The 26,485-nt window shown below is 46.8% G+C and overlaps 1 protein-coding gene and 1 long non-coding RNA gene across 2 annotated transcripts in view; both read right to left on the bottom strand.

Annotated features, from left to right (window-relative positions):
* CPEB4 (cytoplasmic polyadenylation element binding protein 4) overlaps positions 1–3,919 on the bottom strand; it is a 38,178-nt gene extending 34,259 nt beyond the window's left edge. Inside the window, exon 1 of the mRNA XM_059860082.1 lies at positions 1,202–3,919. Coding sequence (XP_059716065.1) covers positions 1,202–2,323 — 1,122 coding nt within the window. The 5' untranslated portion in view covers positions 2,324–3,919. The remainder of the gene's footprint in view (positions 1–1,201) is intronic.
* A 10,104-nt stretch (positions 3,920–14,023) lies between these two features.
* On the bottom strand, positions 14,024–22,543 carry LOC132334308 (uncharacterized). Its single transcript, XR_009488372.1, has 2 exons — positions 22,041–22,543; positions 14,024–14,258 (listed from the first exon to the last, which is right to left on the bottom strand). It is a non-coding gene; the product is annotated as an uncharacterized LOC132334308 (long non-coding RNA).
* Positions 22,544–26,485: the final 3,942 nt, after the last annotated feature.

Here is a 26,485-nt window from a genome sequence, read left to right as displayed (position 1 = left end):
TCTGCTTTCTAAATTGGGAAGGGCTCTACCTGATAATGAACCAGTCAGTAGCACTGCAGTAGAAAAAAAAGGCTCTGAAGGAAAGTTATTGCCAGCAGCTGCTGTGCTGTCAGCAGGGCCTGCACACCACCAAAACCCTGCAGTCTGCAAAGAACCCAACTATCCCCACATCCACAAAGTCACTCTTAAATGTATTTCTGTTTCTTTCCATCACGAGACACATTGCACACTTTGTATCTTTGAAATTGTATTTAAGTAGGTCACCCCAGTTCTTGCAGCACGGCAAGAAATACTGCAATCACGTTGAGAATTTTACTTTTGCCCTCATTTGAAGAGCTTGAAAAACAACCCTGGAAATGTAAAAGAACTCTTGGGTCTTTTAATTCACCCTAAAGGAGTTTACAAAAGGCACACACACACATAAAAGCTGGGTTTAACTGGTGGTCAGATGAAAAGAAGGGGACTTCTGGTGTAATTCCTACTGCAAATTAGGTTCAACATTATACAGTTCCTTTCAAATTCATAACAAGTCAGCCCAGAAGGAGAGGCTGAGCTGCCAGACAACCTGCCTCCTGCCAGGAGAAGGCCACAGCAAAATATAGGAGACCACCAACTGATCTCATCCACATCTATTTTTAGTGCTGATTTAATAGCCTGTAACCAAAATTTGCTGCCATTCCTGAGGAGAGCAAACTGCACTGATTACCATTATTTGTAGAAAGCAAAGTTTCCCCCAAAAATGCTACAAAATTTATGTTGCACTGCAAGCCCATGTGATACTGTAAAACCAAATAAAATCACTCCATACTTTTTCTCAGATGTGGTACATTGCTGAATGCCTCCAAAGGCCTCAGATCTCTCATACTCCACCAGGCACTTTTTTTTTTCCTTTTTCCTCTTTGTTGAAATACTTGTCAGTGAATTTCTCCATTGGCTATTTCTGCATGTAAGTGTTATGCTGAAGCAAAGTGGCCAATACAGATGGCTGGTGTGCAATAGATATTTACGACCATCACTGTTAAAAAAAACCCCATGAATCACAGCTTGGAGGATCATTCCCACTATGACATTTTGAGTTAGCCATATGGTTTTTTTCAGTTGCAAGCACAGAAATCCTACAATCAGGGCATTTTAATGCTCTTTGGGGAGGTTTGGTTTTTTGTTTTTTTTTTTTCTTATGGATACAACAGAGAGCGCTCACCTGAAAAGGAAAAATGTTGTCAGCTCTGTTCAAGCTGTCATCCATCCAGGATTTGGGAGCGAAGGCCGAGCTGGGTCGTGCATACTTCTGCAGCTGGATATGATTACTTGCAAAATTCTTCTTTAAGGGCGAGATGGAGTTCAAGGGGGTGATCCCTCCGTTCAGTCCCCGGCGGTGGTCTCGGCCCTGGGACCCTCCCCAGCCGCCGTAGCCGCCGCCGCCGGGGCTCCAGGAGGACGGGGTGGGCGATGGGCTTTGGTAGCTGCTCCACGGAGAAGGTGGCTTGTTAAGATTATTGGCCAAATGAGGCAACTGATTAAAAGCAGCATTTCTGTGTGTGAATGGAGGTGGGTGAGGACTTGCAGGAGACCTCCTCTGTTGCTGATGCTGATTGTGATGATGCTGGAAATGGGGGTGATGAGGGTGGTGCTGAGAGAGGGGTCCGATCTGGGGGGAAAAGCTACCACCAAAGCCAGGGCTGACGTGATGGGGGAAATTCTGAAACAGCAGAGCACCATTATTAGCTGAGGCAGTAGGGACCCCTCCCTGGTGGAAAAAACTTGCATCTTCATTGATTATTGTAGAAGAAGAAGGAGCAATAGCTGCAGACCAGTTACTAAAACCAGTCAGAGAAGATGCGGTGGATGTCAAGGGCTGTGTCGAAGTACCGAGCCCCGAAGCCTCTTGGTAATCAAATCCTGTTAAAACCGGCGATTCTATTCTTATTTTCTCCTTCCCATTGCCATTCTCTGAAGAATTATCGCCCTGGTTTTCTTCAGTTTTAGCTTTCTCGGGTTCAGAGAGCATGCCTGCTTCCTGACTTTGACCAGGGGAAAGCTGCTGTTTTTCTAGGGACTCTTGCTTTTCCTGTTGCTGAGTTTTAGATTTTTCTGACCCCAGAATCTCATCCTGAATATTATGGGCAGCTGGAGCAGGAAAGAGCCAAGCTGACCCAGCACTACTGCCATTGGCAGCTGTGTTATTATTTATAAAAGCAGCAGGGCTGGGGGTTGCATTTTGATGATGGTGTGGAGGCTGCAGATGTGGATGAAATCTGACTGGAAAAGCTGACTTATTTCCAGTGTTGTTTTGCACTAACACTCCAAACCCGTAATCCCCCATTTATTATATTTAGGGTTTGAATCCTCCCTGTAAGAACAAGTTGATGTTTAGTGTTTAGCTTGTCCTCTTGTGAGGCAAGATTAGCAAGTATCCTGGTTTTCGCTAGATATTCCAGTGTCTCCCTCCACGCTATTTATTTCAGATTTGGATAAAGATGTTTGATTTTTTTTTCTTTTTTCTTTTCTTTTTGCAAAAGATAGATCTCTTCAACTATTTCAATGTGTCAATTTGTGTCCATTTCCTTCCTTTGGCCAGGAGGAAGGGAAAAATAAATCTTTGGTTCACAAAATAAGAGGTTTCCTTTTTCTAAAGGAAATGCACAGCAATGAGAGAATAAGCTTCTGGGAAATAAGGATAAAGAGATTCTAACTATCCTGTTTTTTTCCTCCTCAGCAGCCTTGACTCGCCCATAAATGAGTTAAGAGGGAAGGAAAAAAAAATACAATGACGTCTGGTCCCTCAACCCCTTGGCAGCAAAAAATAGATTTAAATCTGGAATAATTTAATACATCTCTATAATCTAATATATATTTGTGTCCTGTTCAAAAACAGTCTTTGCTGTGGACAAGGGAAAAATTTACCTCAGGATCTCAGCATTCAGAAGGGTGAAGAATGGGGGAGTGAGTTGCAAAAGAGGCTTTATCCCGTGCTGCTGGGTTTAACCTATTATATTTAGCAATAATATACACCGTGTGTGTGCGTGTGTGGTTGTTTAAAGGGGTAAGATCTTATCTCAGGAAATCAGTATTCTCTGTGTGTTGGGTGGGGAGTGAGTTGTGCAGAAGGGTGGATTCTTGATGCTGCTCCTTCTGGGCTGGGTTTCTGAGCTCGCCAGACTCGCTTCTTATTTATGATCCAATATTTGCGTGTCCTTCATATGAGTCCTGACTGTCCGCGGAGGAAGGTTTTCATCTCAGAAATCAGCGTTCACCGTTCGGGAAAGGGAAGGGAGGGGACAGCGAGTTGTGCAGGAGGAAGGGGAAGGAGGTTTTTTCTCGCTCTCTGCTGCCGGGAGGGTGTTTTGTGGTGCGGGGCTCGCCTCCTTCCCCGGGAATCGCGGCTCCCTCAGCCCAGCGAGCCCCCGGAACGCGCTCCCTCCTCAGGCACTCGGCATCCAGCGGGGCCGGGCTGTGGGTGCCCCGCGCGTCCCCCGCCCTCGCTCGAGCCGGGCAAGGCAGGAGGGGTTTTACCTCAGCAGCGCAGCAGCCTCCGGCAGGGAGGGGAAGGCGCGGCCGGCCGGGCTCCTCTCTCCCCCATGGAAGGTGTTTAAGCGGCTCTCCCGGGTCGCCCGGCGGGGTCGGGGCAGGCTCTGTCTCGGAGCGCAGCGCTCGGGGCTCCGGCGGCGGCGGCGGCTCGGGGCGCTCCCTGCCCTGCGGCGGCTCGGCTGGGCTGCGGCCGGGCCGTGCCCCTCATGTACCGGCCGCACCGGGGGGATCTCCGCGGGCTCGATGCTGCGGGGAGCTGGAAGGACGAGGCGATCGACAGCTTTCGATAGCCGGCGACGTGTCCCCGGCGCGCAGCCCCCGCTGCCGCCGCCTCGTTTTGCGTCTTTTTCCGTGTGTTTTTTCTGCCGCCTTCCCCGCCCCCCACCCCCCCGGCGGCCGCCGCAGCCGGTGCCTCGCTGGTCCCCGCGCGGCCGCTGCCCAGCCCGTGCCGCCCGGACCGAGCGGCCGCACCAAATGACAACCAGCTGGCGGGGGCCGCGCGGCGCTTCCGGGGCGGTGGCGGCCGCGCCCCCGGCCCGCCCCCGGCACCGGCTCCGGCTCCGCCCGGCGCCGCGCCGCCATCTTTGGTGCGGGCAGGGACTCCCCGGCCGGGGCTGCCACCCTGGGGCTGGGCGCGCACTGCCCGCGGCGCCGCCGCCATCTTAGGTGTGGGCGGGAGGTCAGGCGGATGCCGGCGGCGCCGCCATCTTGGAGTGAGGAGCGCGGCGCCCGCCATGTTTGTGCAGGGCAGGGCGTCACCTGTCACTGTCGGAGCCCGGTGCCACAGACAGCGGCCGCGCTCGGCAGCGACCGTCAAGAGCTTCTCATTGCACCCCCTGCCATGGCAGGGACACCTTCCACCGTCCCAGGTTGCTCCGAGCCCCGTCCAACCTGGCCTTGGACGCCTCCAGGGATGGGGCAGCCACAGCTTCTCTGGGCAGCCTGTGCCAGGGCCTCACCACCCTCACAGCAAAGAATTTCATCCATACGTGCAACCTAAGTAGTCCAAGGGCAAGCATCAAAAAATCTGTTCACTACAGATCTTGTTTATGCTCTACTTCATTTTGGGGATGGGCGCTGTATTTCCGCATCGACAGAGGAGAGCGTTCAAATTAAAATGTAGTTTAAAATGTAATATCAAAATAAAGTGACATTAAAATAGCTATATGTAAGTTCACCATTAGAAAAATCAGATTTAAAAAGGAAACATGCAGAGACATTTCCTCAAAAGTTTTCTCTTAGTAGAGGGCTGTTCTTTACTTGCTCCAAGACTTCTCAGACACAACTGTAATTTGGACGATACTTTTACCAAACCAAGTATTTCCCAACAATTTTATTAAATAAACCTTTTTCTTCACGATCACAGACACCTTGTTTCTATGTGTGAAAATGGCCTTGTTTACATACAGTGAAAACATCATTGTGAAAATGCGATGGCTGGGTTATAATTTCCCCTTTTGTTTACTGTTTGCAAATTCTGTGAGCTCATCTGATACTGGGCATTATTTTCCTCTGCATTTTTCTAGTCATAATGTTGTTATCATCATCTTATGGCTCAGGGTTAACAGGCACTTCTGTCCGGACGCCACGGAGCTGGCTCCAGGAGCAGATTGCTGTTCCATGAATACTTTGGGAAAGACGAAGTCCATGGCCTTAATTTAATTTCAGGCACACCCTTGCAGTGCATTAGGGTAGATGCAGATGGACTGGAGTGATACGAGCAGAATTTCTAAAATCTGACTTGAATCACTTTGCCTGACAAACATCGTTTGCTGAAACCATGGGAGGTTCCTCAAGGGCCAGTGCTGGGATGGTTCAGCTGCCCAGCAGGATTCGTGGCTCTTTATTCAACCTCTTTGACAAAAAATGCCTGACCAATATGCAGGGATTGCAGGCATTATTTACCAAGAAGAATAAATTACTGAAGAAAGTCAGGGTTGTCTATAAATAACTGGATTTAACCACCTGTGAGGAAATTCTCACTGTAGTGGCTGGATGATGTAAAGAAAGTCTCAAAGAATACAGAGGATGACCGTGTCACAGAATCTCAGACGGTTTGTGTTGAAAGAGACTTAAAGATCATCCAGTTCCAACCCCTGCCATAGCAGGGACACCTTCCAGTAGACCAGGTTGCTCCACTTCTTAAATCACTCAAGCTGTAAGCTCAAATCCCTGTAGAGTCAAATTAACCCCTTTATCACACTGATTTTGCAGTAGCTTATGCCATGACCTAACTTTTGGACAAAATTTGAAACATAAGATTCAAATAACTAGAAAGTCTTCACTACAACAGTAAATATTCAAGACTTTTGAAATAGGAAGGAAAGGGGAGAGTTCTCTCAGTAGCATTTGCTCACACACACTGATGAGATTGCCCAGATTTGCTGCCACATCCCCCAAATCAGTCCCTGCAGCTCAGTCCTGATCTATCCAACACTTTTCACCTGCAAGAGGTTTCAGTCTGAATGACACTTGAAGTACTTTAAGTCATCACAGTACCTTTTGCTAATCACCATCAGCATCTAATGGATTCATTTCTGGAAGCACTTTAACTCTTCTGGGCTCCTTGGAGGAGAGGATTCCTCTGGCCACTCCAGCTGCCATCATTAGGCAGTTTTAGCTGATGACTGCCAATGGCTCTGTGCTCTACCCAGGCTCCCCCCAGCACCAATCTCCAGGATCACAAACCCCTTAACAACCTCTTTACTGTGAGACTAAACCCCAAGTGGGAACATATTGCTCTCCTCTGAGGATTAGATTTCTTAGCCTGTTTTTATTCTGCCACTCTTGCTGTGAATGTCACATAATAAATGCTTGACTGTGACTCAGGTCACAGGAAAAACTGAGCGTGGCTGAAATGGTGTAGAGAAATCCATGAGCTTGCGTTTGCTCAGTCAGAAACAATCATAGAATCACAGAATCACCAGGTTGGATGAGACCTTCAAGATCATTGAGTCCAACCCAGCCCCAACACCCCAACTAAACCCTGGCACCCAGTGCCACATCCAGGCTTTGTTAAACACACCCAGGGATGGGGACTCCACCACCTCCCTGGGCAGCTGTTCCAGAACTTTATCATCCTTTCTGGAAAAAACTTCTTCCTAATATCCAACCTGTATTTCCCTTGGTGCAGCTTGAGACTGTGAGCTCTGGTTCTGACAGTGCTGCCTGGAGACAGAGCCCAGCCCCAGCTGAGCACAGGCACCTTTCAGGAGATGTAGAGAGTGATAAGGTCACCCTGAGGTCTGTGGTTTGCTCAGCCTTTCAGTGCCACACGTCCAGTGAAACACAGCACAGGGGAACATCTTCAGTTTTGTCAGGTGTACTCAAAAGGCTGTGTGCCTCGCAAGAGGTGGAATTTCTAATGATAATTTAGTAGGATAAGCTCACAGATAAAATGAACCTGAAAGCAAGTGGGATCCCCAGGAAGCAGCTCTCCAGCTCAGTCACACGGCTCATCCTGGCAGAGCAGATGTGCCGTTTGTGATACGCTCCCAGTGTTATCAAATCAAGGTCCCATTGAGCGAAGAAGTGAAAGGACTTGCAGAGCTGAGAAGGAACTCCTTGTGAAAATGCCTTGCCAGCAACCCTCTCTTTTCTAAATCAAAGCACTGCCAGCTCTCAGGCATCTGCTGGTTGCAGCTGTCACGGTGTCATCGGGAGGGAAAGGTGAGCCCTCGGTGACTCAACACCCGAACATCAAACACTGACACTGCTCGCGCTGCAGAAACATCAGATTGCTGCATCTATTTCACACTGTTGGTGGGGAAACACAGAATGCCAGTCTCATTTAAGTCATCTTCTGCCTTAGAAGAAAAGGAGCAGAAAGAGGATAAGAACCTCTTTTCTAAAAGCAAAATTATTAGCGGTTTCTTATGTCTCAAAAACTGCAATTGATGTTTTCTTGAATGTCAAAAGACCTATTAGGATGTTCAGATCTCCAGTTTTATACTAAATATTGTTGCTGTATCTTTTCCACTTAACAGCATATTAACACAGTTTAGTAAATCAAATTTAAAGTCAAAATTAACCCTATACTTACAGCACAGGGATTTTAGGAAGAGTGTATATTAAAATTCAAAGGGATCGTTTATGGGGTTGTTAGTCACTCAGATATTCCTCTACATTCCTTTAGGTCTGGTGTATCATAGAAGACACAGGACTTGCTCACATTCAATGGTAATAAAAGCAGCCAACAGACCTGAAAAGCTGCATCAACATTTTATCCTAAACAATTGCTCCAGGAAGGCTGAACTAAAAACCCCAGGCAAGCTGTCAGTAGCTAATATTAGCCTACACATACAGAAAACTTTTTAATTCCAGAGCAATTTCCAAAGGCTGCAGAAAAAGTTCTCTAGACTGCAGAGAAAACCCAACAGTTCATTTTTGTGCTGATGCAGCTGCAACTGCTGTTTGCTAGATCCTATCTCAGCTTGGTCATTGCAATATCAAAGTATGATTTTATAAACCTTTTAACTCTTGTGTAAAGCACATTATACATGCTAACGGCTTCATTTGACTAAGCTGGCTTCGTCATTTTGCTGCAGCTGGGTGCAGGTACTATATATTGATATACCCTCATATGTTAAGCAACCCTTTAATGGAATACATTGCCTTGGAGTCTTTAGTTTTTATGAAAAAAATCCTTATCACTGCCCAGAGAATTATTTTGTGTGCAGTAATTATGTAATATTAATGAACAGTATTACATACAACTATTTTCTAGCCCTATTCGTTGTATGGCATGTACTTTAGAATGACCTGACACTGCAAAAATGCCTCTAGCTTCCATGGCTCATGTAAAATACAATAAATACATAAATAATTGAGAAGAGGAAATAGGTAGTGTTGCAAAGGCTGTGGTTTTCTTACCACTGCACTTCAAAATCCGTCAATGTGACCTTTGCAAATGTGCTTTTCATCTCTCATTTAAGAATTCTTCCTTGAGCTGGACAAAAAAAAGTCCACACAGACACAGAGTTTCAAATTTGAAAACTCTCTTTGTAACCTTATTTCTGAAATGGTCAAAGGAAAGAAGCACCCAGGGGATGAGGCTGTCCAGGGACACCACCAGAGGCACCTGGAGAGCCATGGCCATCCAGTGAATTCCATGGGAAGAAAGCTGTTTATCCCTTGGAGACTAAGCTTCTCAGTCTCTTGGGGTTTGGAAGTTTCCCCCCCCCACACTTCTCAAATAAATAACTGCTTATTTAATTCCTCTTAATAAAGGAGGAATGCAGGGTTGTGTCATGGGCCAATTAGTCAGGGCTTGCAAAGTACGCTGGTGCCGAGTATAATTTTTACTGCAACTCGGTGACACCTTCATTTCTCAAAGTAAGATTTCATAGCCTGCTCATTTCCAAAGTGGGCTAGTGCCTTTGGGTATTTGGGAAGGGCAAAAAGACAAATTGAAAAGCATCAAATCATTTAATTTCAAAGTGCATTAAGCGCACGCCTTCCAATTTTCTGACTAAAATGTTCGTTGGCTTTTTCCAAAGAGGTTTATATTCAGGGCACAGAAATAGTTTGTGGATTTTAGATTCCTGAAATACTTAACAACGTTATTGAGGGGAAGAAAACACAGGCTTCTTGTCCTAAAAAACCCAGATTCACGTGCGAAGTGTTAATGAACCCAAGTGACAGCTTAAGAATAAAAATAGCATAACCCTCCCTTCCCCCCAAATGGTAGCTAATCAAACATTTTCTAGAACAGAATTTCTGACTAGTCTGGTATATAATAATTTAAAAAAAGCAAAAATAACAATATTAGGAGTCCAATTCAGAGAGATCAAAATGAGGTTGGCCTTGTTTTCCACCTGAGAGCCAGAGTACCTCCAGCTCCTGGATCTCCTTTCTCCTTTTGGAGCATTGCTTGCTGGAATTTGTAGTCTCCAGGCTGCATCTCCATTATTAAACAGGAGAGCAGTGGTAATCTGCTCCATTTTAGGCAAATTAAGTGCAGTTCTTTGCCTCCTGGCACATTCCCAATGCGTCCCTGTGATGAGCATAATTCCACAAAATCCATAAGATTCAGAGCCCATGGCTGCCACTGTTCCCCTCCCCGTGCCTTTCAGGTGATGGGAGGTCCTTTGCTGGGGTCCTTGAAGGGGACAAAGGTATTCTGGATGAGTTTAATGAATATTGGGTTTCGGTGTGTGGAGGGAAGCAGTTCAGGAGAGACTTCAGTTTTCCCTTGGAGTTCCTTACCTGATGGGTTTCATGTCACATTTCTGCTGGTGAGGGAAGGGGGGATGTTGCATATTCAGTGTTTCCCTCCTCGTGCCTTGCAGGGGGAACAGGGTGTGTTTCCTCAGAATAGAATGAACTCGTGCTTTCCAGTTTTTCCCCATGTTAGGAAATAGGTCCTGTCTCATTACTGGTGACAGCACATATTGGTAGGTCATAGAGCAAAGGGAGAGCCTTGCGTAGAACAGCTGGGGCCCAGAGCCAGAAATCTCATTAAAGTAAGCTGCTGCTATTTCCAGCCTGTAATAGAGCTTTGGAGCTTGATTATATTCAGTGAAAGCAGGTCATTACAAACACACTGCTTTTTGCATATTATCTAAATTGAAATAATAATATGTTCTCTCCTTTCATGTGCTATATTGATAAATCCCAACTTATGAATGAAACATGTTGATTAGTTAGTTAAAAATAATTAGTTCCATATTATGCCTCCAAGTTTAAGGCTTGATTAGTGCAAACAAATAACTTTTCTCGATAATAAGTCATTTACAGAGTATTCTCTTAAGTGGAGCACACAGGCATAAAAATAATCTGCAGCAGTAAATTGTGTTATTTGTTCTCTCTTTCCTCTTTGACTTCAAATGTAGCAGTACTTTTAGAACTTGAGAGACACAATTTCTATATGCAGATTCTGATCTCAACAGCAACTGCTGCAGTGCTGCTCTGGTGTTATTTGATGGAGGTGGCAGAGCACCAGATAAGAATGTGACCCATAAATGTTCTTTGATTCAGCCTTTCTGGCCACGTAGCTCCAAAAGAAGAACAATTATTTTTTCCAGTGACTGAGAATATCGCTCTGCTATTAACTTGCATTTAAATATTCTGATATTTGCATCAGAAGTGAGCTAATGAGTGGGTTTCCTGAGCAGTGGAAGTTCTTTTGAAGCAAAACAAAACCCTGCATGAACATTTTTTTCTAGTCATCAGTTCACTGAAGCCAGCACTATTCAACAATGTTCAAAAAGCTTAAACCCCTTCCTGGATATGAACATTTTCCTGAACCAAGGCTTAGGGCCATCATAGTCATTTCTTTTTTAGCTCCCCATAGGGTTTTTCTCACATAGACCAAAGATGGGTCCAAAACTGTGCACAGGAGACACCCCTTAAAGAAAGGCTCTGCCTTGATAGGATTATGGGATAAATACTGCAATAAAATTAGATAACATCCTGATAAAAAGCCTCGACTCTGTTGATACTGCTGTCTGTGCTGCTGCTCCCACCTACAGAGCCTCTCTGATGGAAAGTTATGGCTCTCAATTATCACTGTGAAAATCCAGCCCTATTTTGGGAGTGCTCATAACTTGGAGCAGTCATCGAGGTGTGGGAGTTTGATGGTGTTGTTGGAGGATAACCTCCTTCGTGCTGAGGCGCTGAGGCACGACGAGCGCGGCAGGCACATCACACACCTCTGTGGAGCTCTTCTGTGAAACCCTTCCCTTCCTGGTTGACAGGAAAACTTGCAAAGCCTGGGAAGAGGACCAGACTTGTGCTTCCAGGCTGCCAGGAAGGGAATTAACCCAATGGCAGCAGTTGTGGTCTCAGCAGGTGACAAGACCGCCGGTTTTCCGACTCCACATAATCAGCAGACAGCCATGAGGTGGACAAGGCTAAATCTCTACTCTTTTGTGAAAGAACTGAGGTGACTTACTGGTTAAAAACTGCTCAATCCTCCCCAGTCCTCTCAGAGGGCACTTACTGAGAAATGGTAATGGTTTACAGTCTCAGAGTGCTTTTAGAGCACTCAGTGTCAGAAAAAATAGCATTAACCCACTCCCCTCCCCATATTCTGGACCTGTTTCTCAATGCTAATCAGGAATAATTTCACTGAAGTGAAGAGAGTTATACAAGACCTATGTGAAAGTGGAATCAAATCCATGTATCATACATTTAAGATTCCTGGCAAAATATGCTCTATTTACTTGAGGAAATTAAAACATTTCAGAGTCTGGATGATTTAGGAGCTATGTTCTTGCTTCCTAGAAATTAGAACAGTACCTCATGTAATCAATAAATGTATAAAAGTGCCTGAAATGCAAGCATTGCAGAGGTCAGGAATGGAAAAAACTCAGCTGAAATCACTTTACATGACGTACTGGAAAAGCAACATTATTTTTACCAACAGCACAAGGAAGCCATTGCAAATGGCAAGAAACTGATTGAATGCTATGGCAAAGAGCATTTGTTTGATAAAGTCAATTTTGCCACTTCCATGGCAACTAAAACACAAAATTAAACTGTTCAGGGAAGCACTTTGGTTCCAACGTCCTTTGAACTTCAAGAAATTTGGGGAAAAAGCCCTTGGGTTGGGCCCATCTGTGTGGGAAACACCACGCTGCATTCCCAGCACACCAGCAGAGTTATTTTCACATCAGATCACAAGCACCAGGCAGGGTGGGCTGTGTTCTCTGGAATAGAAATTACTCATTTCCACACGAAGCCTTTCCAGTGTCTTCCACAAGAAGTGGCTCCATTAAGACCAACAAAAGTGCTGATTCTGCACAAGAGATGCTGCAAATCCTCCAGGAGAGCTCTAGGACAGAAATGGGCTCTTAAATGTGTGGAGAGTCACTCAGCTCCCACCCTCAAACCTGAAAGAGCTGCTTGAGGGGGAAGCACAGAATATCCTGAGCTGGAAGGGATTCACAAGGATCATCCCAGGGATCTCCTGTCCCTGCACAGACCCCCCCCCCCCAAATTCCACTCTGGAGCTCTGTCCAAGGCCTCCTGGAGCTCTGGCAGCCTCAGAGCTGCGCCCATTTTCTGGGGATCCTGGGCAGTGCCCAGCACCCTCTGGGGGAAGAACCTTTCCCAGATATCCACCCCAATCCTCCCCTGGCACAGCTCCAGCCCTTGCCTGGTTCCTGTCCCTGTCCCAGGGAGCAGAGATCAGAGCTGCCCCTGCTCTGCCCCTTAGTAACAAGTCACAGGTTTGATGAAACTTGGAGGTAAATAAGAAATTGATGGAATCATCCTGGACTTTGGAAGCACAAATAAGCAGCACGTAGCTTTCTGACTCATGCAGATCACTGTACCAGCTCCTGGGCTGCTGCAGGAGTAGAAGGAGTTTGCTGGAAAGAGGAACAAACCCTCCTCTGTGCTGCCCCTTCCCCCTGGGTTACAATACACCAAGGCTTGTGATGCTTGGCCAAAGAATGGTGAAACCCAGGAGTGACTCTGGACAACCCTTGCTGGTGATCCTGAGTCACTAGCTCATGCTAAAGTCAGACCTGCAGTCAGATGTGGGCAGTGCAATGGGGACTTTGCCATCAGTGCTTTATGCCTGAATTTTGCATCACAAATGCTTCTGAAAGCATTGAAAGACATTTCAGTGAGGGGAATGGACCCCTGCAGGGCCAGGCTCAGTTTTGAATGGTTTGGCTTTTTGGCTTGTCACACGTTCCCAGTCTCCAAACCTTTGCATTGTAACGTGGTGTGCCGTAAATATCGGTAATGGAAGGGATTACATCAGCCACCCTCGTGCTGCCAACCTCAATATTAAACTCTGCTGCAGCAAGGAGCCCTGCCCAGAGGACTAGGACAACTATTCAGCTCCATTTATATTAGAATACAAAGTACAGAATAAACCCACAGCGTTGCTGGCAACTGATACTACGTGTCAGATAAGAATGGCACAGGGGAGAACAATGCCAGAGCACTGAAGTTCCTTCTTAGATTAAGAGCTGAGGATATTCGATATGTGCCCTTCCAGAATGTGCTGTAGGTCAGGCATTTTTTATTTTGATTTTTTTTAAATAGTAAACCCCCACTACCTTAGCAAAAGCAAAATGTAGTTTCTTATTTCTGCACCCACTGACTCTGTTCAGGGTGTTTTGGCTGCAACAAAGGAGAGAGAGGGATCTGGTTGGATTTTAATGTATTTTCACCTCATTTCAGATACTCAAAAGACACTGGTTTAAATGCTTAAAATTATGTTTGACATTTCCTGGCAGTTTCTCTTCGCTCATTCAGCTGCACATTGACTGTACTGCCCTCACTGCAATTTCAAGTTTGCTTGAGGTTGTTTGGGCCAAATAAAATCCCATTCTTATGAGATAAGCCAACATTAATTTCCAGGGAGTTTGACCAGAATTGTTGTCCCCCTGTTAGACTGTTCATCAGAACGTACTCTTTTCCAAGCCTCATAGTGAATATTCTTGGAAGAGACAGCTCAAAGATTTAGGTAGCAAGTGTGAAATAATTAGACTCAGTGGAACACAGGGTTCTAAAGAGTGGAAGGCATGATTCAGCATTTCATCTTTTCAGTTTTAATGATTTGTTGTTTGTTTTTTGCAGATCTTCAAGGGAAAAACTGGACTGACTTCTCTGCGTGGGACTTAGAGATCCTGGAACTGGAAAGATAAAGGAGTTGGCAAGAACTTTCTTTATCCACCATGCTGCTCTCTGACTGCTGCTGGCCCCACAGAGATGGCTTCATTCCATCAGTATTTATTGCATGGAATTTGCAAACAGCTCGTTGAGATGCTCTAAAAGACGCAATAAAAACCCAGAAAATATGAATGCTCAAAAAATGGCGTTGTCTGCTGTAGGAATATGGAACCAGATCCACGGGTTCTGTGCCTTTATTTCAGAGAAGGAGCTGGGCTATTGTTTCTATTTAAAATTGGTTGCCATGGTGGTTTCATCCGGGCTTTTGCCCTGATGAAAATTGTTTGTATCAGTGACGCAGCAGCGCTGGCAACCCAGTGTTTGCATCTACCTCCAACAGAGCAGCAAGTGAGGAGCTGGAACCTGGCACACCACCTGTGCAACCCAGACAGGTTCCATAAACACCCAGGGACCCCTGGCTGTCACACCTGAGGGCAAGTGGGACACCAGCCACCCCGCAGGTGGCTTGAGTGCCTGCAGCTCCTGAGGCTGCAGAGACCTCAGACAAAATGGAAATGCTGCAGTGAAAGCCCAAGGCCAGGGGGATCTTCCCCCAGGTGTGACCCTGATGTGAGGTTTGGATTTTGCAGAACCACCTGGAATTTCTGGGAAGTTTCAGCTCTCATGTTTTGAAAGGGATGGAAAGCCCCGCCTGACATTCAGATCTGCTGATACAAGAGTCTCTCCCATTTTCTTATGAGCCTCAATCATTAGCCTCCTTATGTCACAGTGATCCCATGAATTAGGTGAATGGCAGGCACCAGGACACTCAGAAATGTCTATGAACAATACAGGTTAAAAAAGGAACCCTTCATATGCATTTATTTCAGGTGACAGTTCAACTTCTGGCCCAAACTCAAGGGTCCTGCAAAACTTCACTCTTCTTCCCACTTGGTGCTGATTCTGTAGGGGACATTCACAGGGACAAGCCCAGGACAGTCTGAGAGCTCAAAGAGACTTTTAGGCTTAAAGCTTTCTCTTTAATGAAAAAAGGTCTTTTGGAATATTAAACCTCCTGCAAGGGCCAGAGGGGGTTAATGCTCCTCCCTGCATTGTCTGTCAGCACTATAGCATGCACAGAACAGCAGCAGATTTCCTAGCTGGAGCAGTGCTGGCTAAACTGATGTAGATCTGGAATGTGAGTACCAGTCCCTTCTCTTCACCTTTATTGGGAAATCCTCCTTTCCAGCAGATGTGGTGAGTGGGGGAGGAGGAACCCAAGAGCAGCTGTGAACAATGAACAAGGACCAAACGTTCTCAGCAGGAAGGAAAAGCTGGCAGTGCCAAGAGCACGATGGCAGCTCGAGCTGTGCAGAGCAGAGTGCCCGGGCTGCCAGCTCTGTATTCCTCCCTAGTCTGCAAATGGAACAGCCAGGCAGTCTGTCCTTCCAGCACAGAGATTGTATTTCAGCTGATGTGCCTGCAGTGCCCACTCTGCTGAGCTGGAAGTGAAACATCTGCTGAGTAAGAAATTACTAAAGGCCAGCAAGAGCCTCGTTGGCTTTTGGTGCTGTCGGTGCAAACGTTTTCGATAATGGAGCAGCTTTTCCAGGAACACAATCAGGAGAGAGCAGGCTGTGTTAGCACCTCGCTGCTCCACTCAGTGTTCCAGGAAGGGAGCTCTCCACAGAGGCAATGCTGTGCTGTTCCTTTATTCCAGAGGCTCAGGATGTCAGAGCTGAGGCAGTGCTCCCTGTGATGCATCGCCTCCCCCCACAAGCTCACAGGCTTAAAAGCATCACAGGCTCAAAACTGGGACTATTTTAGAAGGGATGGGTGTGTCTGCAGCAGCCTGCAGCCCACGGGGGTCTTTGGAGGGAGAGCTGAGGGTCTTGCACTGTCCTGTGAACCTGCAGTGCTGACTTTGGAAAGGGGAGAGCTGCAGGTCAGAGCTTCACCCCATCACTATCAGGATTTGGCAAGAGTCAGATCAGAGCACCTGGATACTCCAGCCAGGAGCTTTGTATAAAACTGAGACACAGAAAGCTCCCTGTTAAAAGCTGGCACCCCAAGGATGGGGGAAGCCAAGTGACTTTATGTTTGTACTCCTGCTGCAGAAGACATCTTTCTCTTAAACCCTTTAAATCAATACACCACTCTAAAAAAGGCCAACCTGTGATAAATGCAGAAAAATATCAGCATATGAGAAGAAAATATCAGAGGTTGCACTTGGTTAGGCCTCTCCTAGATGTACAATCTCCATGGTAGAAGCTGAGAGCTGTGCTCTCCTGGCAGCAGTTTTTGTGGGACAGAATTTCATCCCTTACCATGGATCTTGTGGGTTGCTCTGAAGGCATAAAGGGGATAGGAACTGTGCCCTGCAAGGCTCTGCTGCCCTAGCACTCTTTGGGTAAGGCCCTGGCCCCTTCTCAAGCTCAGCCTTATCACTAAACTGCAATCAGGAGAGGCAAGAGAGATTTCTGCAGTAAATATTGTATCAGGCAGTCTGGGCTGCTTCAAATGAGAGCAGCTCATAAGGAGCTACTAAATATAAAATCGTCCTCAGGGCAGCTCCAGTTTGAGCCAGGGCATGTCAGCCCTCAGAGAAGCACAGAATCTCTGGGATGTAAATAAGAGAAAGGCAGGGTGAGGGGGAAAATGAGAAGTTTACAATTGAAATTCTGAAAAATAAATGGAAGGTGTGCCATGCAAAGGGAGAGGACCAAAAAACCCAACCACCAGGATCATGAAATGTTCAATATCTGCAATTCCAGTTTGAAATTTCAAGTGTCCTCTGCCACAGCTTCACACAAATCATCCTACACACCATGGTGGCTTCTCTACCTTGGAGGACCTTCCAGCTCATCCTAACCCTTCTCTCCCCTCTGTTTTCTCCAGACCATTCCTTCCCCTGTGTTTGTACATAACCCACAACATATTGATGTCCCCAAAGCCTCTAGCAATAAGCAGAAATGCAATAATTGAATGTTTGAGCAGCAGAAGTGAGTTTTCCATTGCTGCAAACTGAACTCCACCTCCTGAAAAGGCAGAAGATGTTCTCTGTGGGTTTCCTGTTCTGTGGATGGCAGATCTGAACCCAGCTTTACACTTGCTATGGGTGAAATGAGGTCTGATGGAGGTGCAAGGGAAGCACATCCAAAATCCTCCCAAGATAGACAGGGAATCTGCTGGGGTCATGTTCCTGCTGGATGTTATTGAACTAGTTCAGTGATCCAAAACTAGATCTGAACTTTGCTGCCCTGGCCTATATCTGAGGGACATAAAAGCTGCTATCTATATCCTTGGGGCCATTTCTGAGCTGTATTGTGTTTCCAGGTTATGTTACCCACAGCTGACTCTGCTGACTTCCTGCATCTGATTCATTCCTCACTTTTATCCACCTTTTCAGAGTACAGCTAATCCCAAAACACAGGGAAATCAACAATTATCAGTAAGTTTAACGAGGTGGCAGCAGGACACCCTGACTGGCACTTAATCCTACGAGCCAGACCATGCTGACAGCTTTGCAAATACCTTTGCTAAGCTTCAGTGTCAACACAATTTTATATTTTGGAGGCAGCTCGTCTCTTGAAGGGCATTTGGGGTTGGTGTCCTGGTGCTTTTTGAACACTCTCTAGTCCAAAGGCATGTCTCTGAGATGTTTTCCAAGTTCTTACCATACCTGGGTCAAGTGCACTGCATGTGCATTTTCATTCTGACAATAATCTTTTAACCACAGCATTAAAAGCATCACCTTAAAAGAAAGGGGAAGAAAAAGAAAAAAAACCCAAACATTTTCTACAGTTTAACACTAGTAAGGAAAAGTAGCCACATCCCAATCTGTTACAGGCCAGCCCAATTTGCCCTGTGGTTTTATCATCTCCTGCTCTACCAGCTCTGATCTATCAGATCACTTTTGTGCACACATCTTCTAAATGGCTGTTTACCCCTGCAGCAGGTGCCTCTCAGTCTTTTATCCCTGGCACCCTATGAAAAACGAGCAAGGAAATGAAGCAGGACACATCTGACAAGCTGGAGTGGAGGGAGATTATGTGAGCACCTCAACAGGAACTGGGAATTTAATCTGTCTGGGTATCAACTGCATTCAAGCCTCTAAACATCTTTTACTACCTTGACCCAATTGACTTGGACACAGTTCACCCAATGAATCTGTAGCAAAGTAATTCAAGTGTCCCCAGGTCATCTGCTGGCACCCAAAAGAACAAACTGAGGGTTTGGGATCCTAATAAATGGTTCTTCAGGACAGTAGAGGTGTTACATCTGACCTGCTGGGCCAGCAAAAACCCACTTCTTGTGCAACCTTGACTTAATTCTGGCAGCTTTCCTGAGGCTTCTCCTACTACTGCAGGCTGTGGGCTGAAATTCGTCCAAGCTCTGTAGATCTTCGAGCCAAACTCTTGCTCTTTGTGCAAAATATGTTGCAACAGTCAAACCCTGCTGAACCCCAGCAGCTGGGCAGGGAATTGCAGCACTGGGTGTTGGGATTGGTGATGGGTTGTGCTCCCTGTGCTGAAAACAGCAGCTCCAACCTGCAGAGCATGGAGCAGTTGTTGCTGGGAGGCTTCAGAGCTGCTCTCTGAAGTTCTCCTCCAATGATGGGTGGCTTTGTTTGGATTTTTAAGCAATTTTGGGAGCTAAATACAGCTGGATCAGAATCACCATAAAAGGGAATTGGATTTGGTGACCCTCCATCTCCTGAGAGCAGTATTTTCTGGGCACAAAACAACTATTTGAATCTGTCTCTGAAAGATTCAAGCATGAAAAACAGGGGGTTTGGCACTATTTGTTTGCACTAAGATTGGAGCTGAGTATCTCAGTCCAGAATGTGTGGAGCACACACACAATACACACTTCTAGCTTCATTAAAGCCACAGGTGTATACAAATATATTTACAGAGTATACAAACACACCTGGTTTTGCATTCAGGTGTGTGGTTTAGCTGTCAGAAAACTCCCAAGAAAACCAGGCACAACCTAATCTTTCATAGTCCCTGGTCACCAAAATGATATCAATTTACACTTTTGAATGTCTCAATCACAGCTCAGACTGTTTGTCAACACATTAATTACCCTAATTTTTAATCTGAATTCCTCAGAAGGTCCCTTTTTATCCTTCTGGTTGGACAGTAGAACCTGAGGACATCTCTGTTTCACAGACAGATTAAAAATGGGTGAAAATAGATCCAGCAAATTGGTTTGCTCAGGATCTTTGCTGAAAGGAAGGCACAAACTTCTTTGCTGCAGTCCAAATCTGGGGCTTTTACCCAAATAGTTTCTATACAGTCTTATGGGAGAGAAGGCAATGCCCTTTTTCCTCTTAAAACTCAATTGTTTCCTTATTGACAGCTTTTACAGCTGAGTTATGAATGTCATGAGCATGATGGCAAAAGGAGGGAAGATTGGATTGACTTTGGAGAAATACATAAATTTCAATAAAGCCAAGACACCCACTGGCAAGAGAGAAATGAGAAATGCCATAAAAATATGCACACACACAAGTATTTAAATAATATCAGCAAAAGCAGAGTTATCACTTAAAGCCCATGTTCTGTGAGTGCACAAAGTCCCTTGGCACTGTGAAGAGAAGTTGACATCTTTCCTCGAGTCCAGCTAGTCTGAGAGCCACTCATTTAAAGTAGATTTTTTAGCCCCATTGTCACAGTAAATCATCAGGATGAATGGAAAATGTGTTTAAACGTGGTAAACAGTGATGAATCACCAAATCTGCTGCCTGGCTGAGATGGATCACCCCTCACGTGGGATCTGCTCCTCCTGCCTCTGGCTGAGGTGCTGCTGATTCTCCCTGAGAGGTCAATAAAACCACAGCTTTTCCCGAGTACCTTCAAGAGTAATTTGTATATTTGATTCATGTTTCAGGAGTGGAAAAATCATTAAGCCCATTAAAGGAATAATATTGAAAGGCACAGTGCAGGGAAGGGGAAAACTCAATGGCTGCAGCTGGGTTGGAAGAGAGGGAGGAACCTGTGGGTTACCCTGCATAAAGCAGCACATTTTCAGTGTGGCTGAAGCATCTGCCTGTGACAGAGATGCTCTCACTGAGGACAGAGAGAAACGTTCATCAACAGCAACAAAAGACCTTGGAGCATCCCTCCCCAGCCCTTTATTTGCTGAGAGTGTAAGCCATGAATGATGAGAGCGCCGAGGGTTAAAGTGAAAATAAAAAATCCCTCTCCAGGAAAACACACGAGGAAAGGGCAGCTAAATCTCTGACAGATGAGAATGCTCTCGGGGTGTCAGCAACAGGAGTTCTGATTTACACTATCTGGAGGGAGAGATAAGGACTCCACAGCACAGCAGCATCTAATAAATGATGCCTGCAGCACAATAACGAGAGCGAGCTCTTCATTTTATTTATTTATTTCGCAGTTAATTTAGTGTTCCTGAAAGCCAGGGCTTTTTTTATACCTCTGGTCACTGACAGTACAGCCAAGTCCTCCCTCACTCACAGCTCTGTCAAAAGACACTTTATAAATAACTGGAGATGAGGATCTCCCCCTCTGACCTGTGGGATCCAGCACTTGAAAAGAAAGATGAGCAGCAGTGGCAGGCACAGCCCAGCCCAGCCCTGCAGGTCTCCCAGCCCTGCCTGCCTCAGACCTGGCTCCAAAGAAGGAGCAGCAGCCACGGGGATGTGCTGAGCACCTGGTGCACAGAGCCAGCAGCTCCTGCTGTCACACTGATCTCATTTCCACTTCTGGGGTCTGCTGCAAGGGCTTGAAAGGAAGGCTCGAGACAAGATGATCAGATAAAAGTTAAGTTTAGAATAACAGCTCCTTCATTCTCACCTCAACCCCCCAGTGGGATAAAAACCAACTGCTAGTTTGGGGGACAAGTTAGAAAACCACCCAAACACCTGATTTAGGGTCGTTCCCCCTGCTTTGCAGGAAGGATTGCTGCGTGGCAATGATTTCAGTGCACTTGCTCAGAACAAGAGGTGTTGCAAACACCTACTTTGTTTTTGCTGCTGCTTCCATATTCCTCATTCCCTGCAGTCTGTCCCTGGCTCATTAGTCATGTTGGGGCAATGATAAGGTGGAGAATGATTACATAGTTGGCTCAGACTTTTCCCTTCCCAGTACAGAGTGTGCTTGGATCCCTCCTGGGTGGAGACTGACCTGAATGCCTTCTTTAAGCCATGCACATGCAAGCCTGGAGTGTAATGATTTCCACTTTGCTTATGTACCTGTTCCTGTTCCCATTCCCAGGGCCTTGCTTTCCAAACAGGATGGTCCTGATTCAGGCCCTGCAGTTGGCTTTGCTGATTTGAGTGAAAAAGCTGCAGATCCACATTGAAACAACTCAGCTTTTCTCTGCTGTCTTCAGAAAAAGCTTTATTCTGTGCATTCCTCACCTGTTATTACGTGTAGAGAATTCATGAGTGAGTGTGTTGTGACAGTCCCCTGAGGAATATTGCCTCTGGGAATAACTTTCTGAGCTCTTCACAAAGTGTTCTGTGAGTGACTGCCTTAGGAGACGCTCAGTGGGGAGGTTCTGGGTTTGTCTCTGTCTTTTATTAGGACAGGTGTGGGTTTTACCCACCTCAGTACGGGTAACCCCTACCCTGAGCCAGGCCAGGGCTCACTTCACTGGGTGACAGCACAGGACAACTGTCCTCAGAGGCCAAGAACCCATGGCTGTGCTCAGTCCTTCCCCCCACACCTTCTCTCCTGGTGTGTTTTTATTTTGCAGAAGGCACTAATGTCCCTTCTTTACCAGTCTGAGCCTCAGCTTCCTCCTCATCTCTGTCTTTGACTCACCCTGACGTGGAATCCACGTCATTTCTCCTGCCACGTGTTCCAGTTCAGCCTTTCCTCTATTCCCACACTCCCAAACACAAACTGCCTGGTGCCTTGCCTGCAGCCAACCCCTCCTTTGTGCCCCAACTCCACCAGAATTACCTGTTCAAAGCCACCCCACCGTTCCTCCTGTTGCTCCACAGCCTCCCACTGCTGACGCCCTCCCATCCAGGCATTTGGCATGCAGTGCTGATGGAAAAGCAGGTGGAAGATGCAGGCTGAGGAGAGGGGGGTTGCAGAGGAAGCTTTGGGCAGTAAAACACAGCTCTGCTGGCTGCAGGGGCTGCCTCAGCCCTGCCAAGGCACCACTGCTCCTGCCCCGAGCTCTCCCTGCTCTGCCAGTTCCCAGCTCCCACAGCTGTCAAAACACTCCTGCAGGGAAAGCAGTGCTCTCCCCCACCTGCCTCTGGCCCTGCCCACGTGGCTTTCGTGCCTCAGTCCTTCCTGAAACCTCTCCTGCTGCTTTGCACCTCTGTGCAGAGCACCCTGCTCTGCCCCAGCCTGGCCAGGTCTGCCCCGCTCGGGTCTGTGCCCACTTCTGACACCTCTGTGTCATCTCTGGACGTGGCAGTGCCACAGAGCTCCACAGCTGACACACAGCTCCACTTGGCCTGCTCTCCACCAGCTTTGCTGCTTTGCCACGTCAGCTTCAGTGCCCCCAAACTCTTACACTGTTGCCAGACACCAGGGAAGGTCTGAGCCCTGCAGACCGAGTGGTGAACCCACTTGCTGCTGAGGCATCCATCCATCCCACTGAAATACATAAAAACAAGGAACTAACATATTCCAGGCATTAAAGCAGCCACCTGAAGTCATCATCGACTTATTCTGCTTTTAAGTCCCTTAGTGATAAAAGGAACCTCGACAGAGATGTTTCAGAGCTGCTTTGGGATTTCGATTAATCTAATTTGGGGGTTTGGGCACCTACACATCTTAGGCTACACTGAAAATCCCAAGCTAAGCTGATTTTTTATGTGGGAGAAGATGCTGCTTCCCAAAGCAAAGGGAACTGCTTGCCTTGAAGCCAGAATCCACAAAGTCAAAAAGGCTGGAGGGGACTGGAGGAGAAGGAGGGGAGGCACATTCCCACTGGAAAATGCTATTGATCCTTTGCCCTGACAGCACTAGCCAGCAATGCTGCAACATGAACTAACCTGCCCACCAAAGCAAAGCACTCAGCAATTTGTAAAAATCCCCTCCAGAACGTAAAGAACAAGACCACAAATTCTATTTAAGGTTTGCAGGTTTCCTTGGGCAATGAAAGAAGCAGAAGGCTGATTAATCTCTGATTTGTTCCCCTGCAGGAGAACAAACACATCCCCTGTGCTCACACACTGCTCGCTGCTGTTGGGTTTGTCAGTGCACAGGGAGAACGTGCAGAGAGAGGGGGAGAGGGAGGAAAACACTTTTCCTACCAGGAGGAACATTCCCTCAGCTGAAGGCACAGTTCTCATCCCAGCAGGATGAGCTTGGGGGAACATCCTGACTTGGATGCATTTTGTGAGAGGAAGGGATCATCTCTGATAAATAAAATAAAAACAAAACCCTGATAAAACTTCTTGTTTTCTTTCTCAGAGCTAGAACTCACGAGTTGTGTTCTGAAATGCTGAAGAGGCAAATTCTGCTGCTGCAGAGGAGCCAGTAATAGGATTTGGGATTGTAATGTACCAGATAGAGACTGAAATAAGACTGAAATTTCTGCCTGCTCCCAGAAAAACCCTCTGGAGAATGATTGGAAAGCATTTCCATCTGACAGGCTGGCACTGAGCCTCTGGCCAGCCAGGACTCAGCTCTGGGGCAGCAGCAGAGGAGCACTGGGCAGCACAGGGGGGGGAAACTGCAGGAAAGTGAGAATCCCTCAGACCTTCAATGGTGTGACTTGAAATGGGAAGAAACACAATGCTGGACATCTCCTGGCTTCCCAGGGAAGTGGCTCAAATCACTTACTATTATTATTATTATTATTATTGTTGTAATAAACAGAGCCCAGTGTACCTTGGGAATGAAGGAGGCTCTGCTGGGCTCTGGTGCATCAGCACTTCCCAACCAAAATGTGGCAAGGATGGATGAGAGGAGTGGGTCCAGACAGATCAGGCATGGGAGTTTCAGATGGCTGACAATTCTGTAAACACAAATGAGTAATTTTGTTTGATTTTTTAGAAGTTATAAAGAGGCAGCTTGGCACTGGGCAAAAAAATGTTTCCCGCTGGACTTCGTAATAACCAAACTCCAGAACATTTTTAAATGAAGAGTCAGCCTGAATCAAAACAAAGATTAAAAAACAAATGAAAAAAAGAAAAAAAAAAGTGTTTGAAATGTCAATTGAAATGGTCTGGACATTTTTGTGCCTTTTTCAAAATTAAGCCAAAATGGTGTTTTGGAAAATCTCGTCCCTCCAAATTTTATTTTCTTGCAAGAAGAAACAACCGGGCTGGAGGCAAAGCATCTCATCCCACTCCCTGCAAAGATCACAAGCCTGGCTGTCTAGGTGACATGGCAGCTGCCAAACCACTGCTGAGGTTCTCAGTGCACTGCTGGGCTGAGGAGGATTTTGAGGAAGAATGTGGAAAGGGAGAGGGAAGCCTTGAAAGTACAAGCACCCTGCTGGCCTGTCACACATGGGCTGTGAGACCTGGGCAAGAGAAGCCCTTTTCTCCCTCCATTTGAAACAACCCCTGCATGAGCACTGCTTTTGTCCATTATTCAAAACCATTTCACAAGCTATTTACTTTTCACCCTCTAATTATTATTATTTGATATTCAGGTGTTGGCTGGAATTCATTCCTGCTCTGTAACGTGAGAAATAAAACTGCTGGGGAGTTTTCCCTCTGTGAAAAACTCCCCAAATCAAGTTTGTTCCTCTGCAAGCCCTTGCCAACGTGAGCTCAGTATTTCCACCTGTGCAAGCACTTCGTGGCTGTGTGGGAATGCCTGGAGAAGGCCTTTGAAGAGGGGCAGATCCGACTGGAATTTCAGTTCTAATTAATTGCTGTAGAAAATGTCACTGCTATTATTCAGCCAGCTGTACTCTTATGTCATGTTTGCCTGAAACAAAGTTCTCCCGTGCTCTGGAATGAATCATAATATTGAAGATGAATACTCAGCAGTGACATTCCCCAGCAGCTGGAGCTTGGGATGAGCTCCACAGGGCTGGATGTGCTTTGGTTTGAGCCATTCCTGAGCTCCTTCCCTGCTCAGAGGCAGCTCCCAGCCCACCTTCCCAGGGATGAGCCACTCTGTACCCTCTGTGTTGGGAATTGAGCTGCCCTGGTGGGACCCAAGAGTCTGCCAGCTGAAGGAAGGTTGGTAGGGCTGTAAATCACCTCAGCTTCCTGCTGGTCTCAGAGCTGACAGAGATGAGACTGCTGCAAGCTGAAGAAGCTGACCAAGGTGGGAAGAGGTGGCTGTTATGTATGATCAGCTTAAGCTGCAATTAAAGTTCTTTTTTAAAAAAAATTAAATTATTATTATTTTAATATCCCTTTGCAGAGCAGGTTCCTCTCTGCTCTCTCCTTTGAGTTAAACCTTCCACCACTCCCATGGCTGCCAACACCCACTGGTGAGGAGCACTGCAGAGAAATCTAATCAGAGAGGAGATCAACTCATTACCCTGAGAAGTAAACGTGTCTCTCAGACAAAGCAGCAATTTTCTCTGAGTCATTGCAGCATCCCTGAGTGGATCCAAAACAATCAAAAGCTGGCTAAACCAGTCCATTTGTAGCAGAGCCATCACCTTCTTTCCTCCTGCAGAGTCCCAAGGAGAAGCCATGCTCTGCTTGCCTTGCTCCTGGCCAGAAAACCTTTGATAATTAATAAATTAGAGAAATCCCATACTCTGGGCATTCCTGTTTCCTCCTTACTACAGGAACTGAGGAGAAGGGACATTTCTAAATCCTGGCCCGAGTGGTGAAGGGCTGGGAGTGGTGCAATCACAAGGACTGGGAGTGGTGGATGGGGCTGAGCAGCCGGGGCTGTGCGAGCCCCGGGAGGAGCAGGAGCAGCGTTACCATAGAAATGAGGAGCTGCCTGCACAGCCCTGGTTTGGCACGGAACATCCCTGCCTCAGCCCGGGCTCTGGCCAGGCTGGGCAGCCTCGGGGTGTGCAGGGCTCCTGGGGCACCTGGGGGAGCTGGCACTCAGCTCTGGAAGTGGCCTGGGAGCTTTGGGAGGGAGCAGAAGTGCTGGCTCTGGTGCCATCCAGCAAACAGGGCTTGGAGATGCTGGGGATGGAGGAGGATGGAGACCAAGAGCTGAACACCTGAGCAGAGCAGGGCTGAGAGCTGTAAATTCCTGCCCTGGGAGCACAGGATCACTGGCTGCAGGTGGAGGAGGTGCCATGAGTTGGGATCACGGAGTGGTTTGGGTTGGGAGGACCTTAAAGCTCATCCAGTGCCACCCCCTGCCATGGGCAGGGACATCTCCCACTGTCCCAGGTTGCTCCAAGTCCTGTCCAACCTGGCCTGGAAGGTTTGCCTGGGGATTTGCCAGCCTGTGATGCAGCTGGGAGCCTCTGCTGTTCTTAGGGTGGGCTACATCAATAATTCAGC

This window comes from Haemorhous mexicanus, chromosome 15, assembly GCF_027477595.1.
Source record: "Haemorhous mexicanus isolate bHaeMex1 chromosome 15, bHaeMex1.pri, whole genome shotgun sequence".
Lineage (NCBI taxonomy): Eukaryota > Metazoa > Chordata > Aves > Passeriformes > Fringillidae > Haemorhous > Haemorhous mexicanus.
Note: the sequence above shows the minus strand (reverse complement) of the source record. Positions and strands in the feature narration are given on the sequence as shown.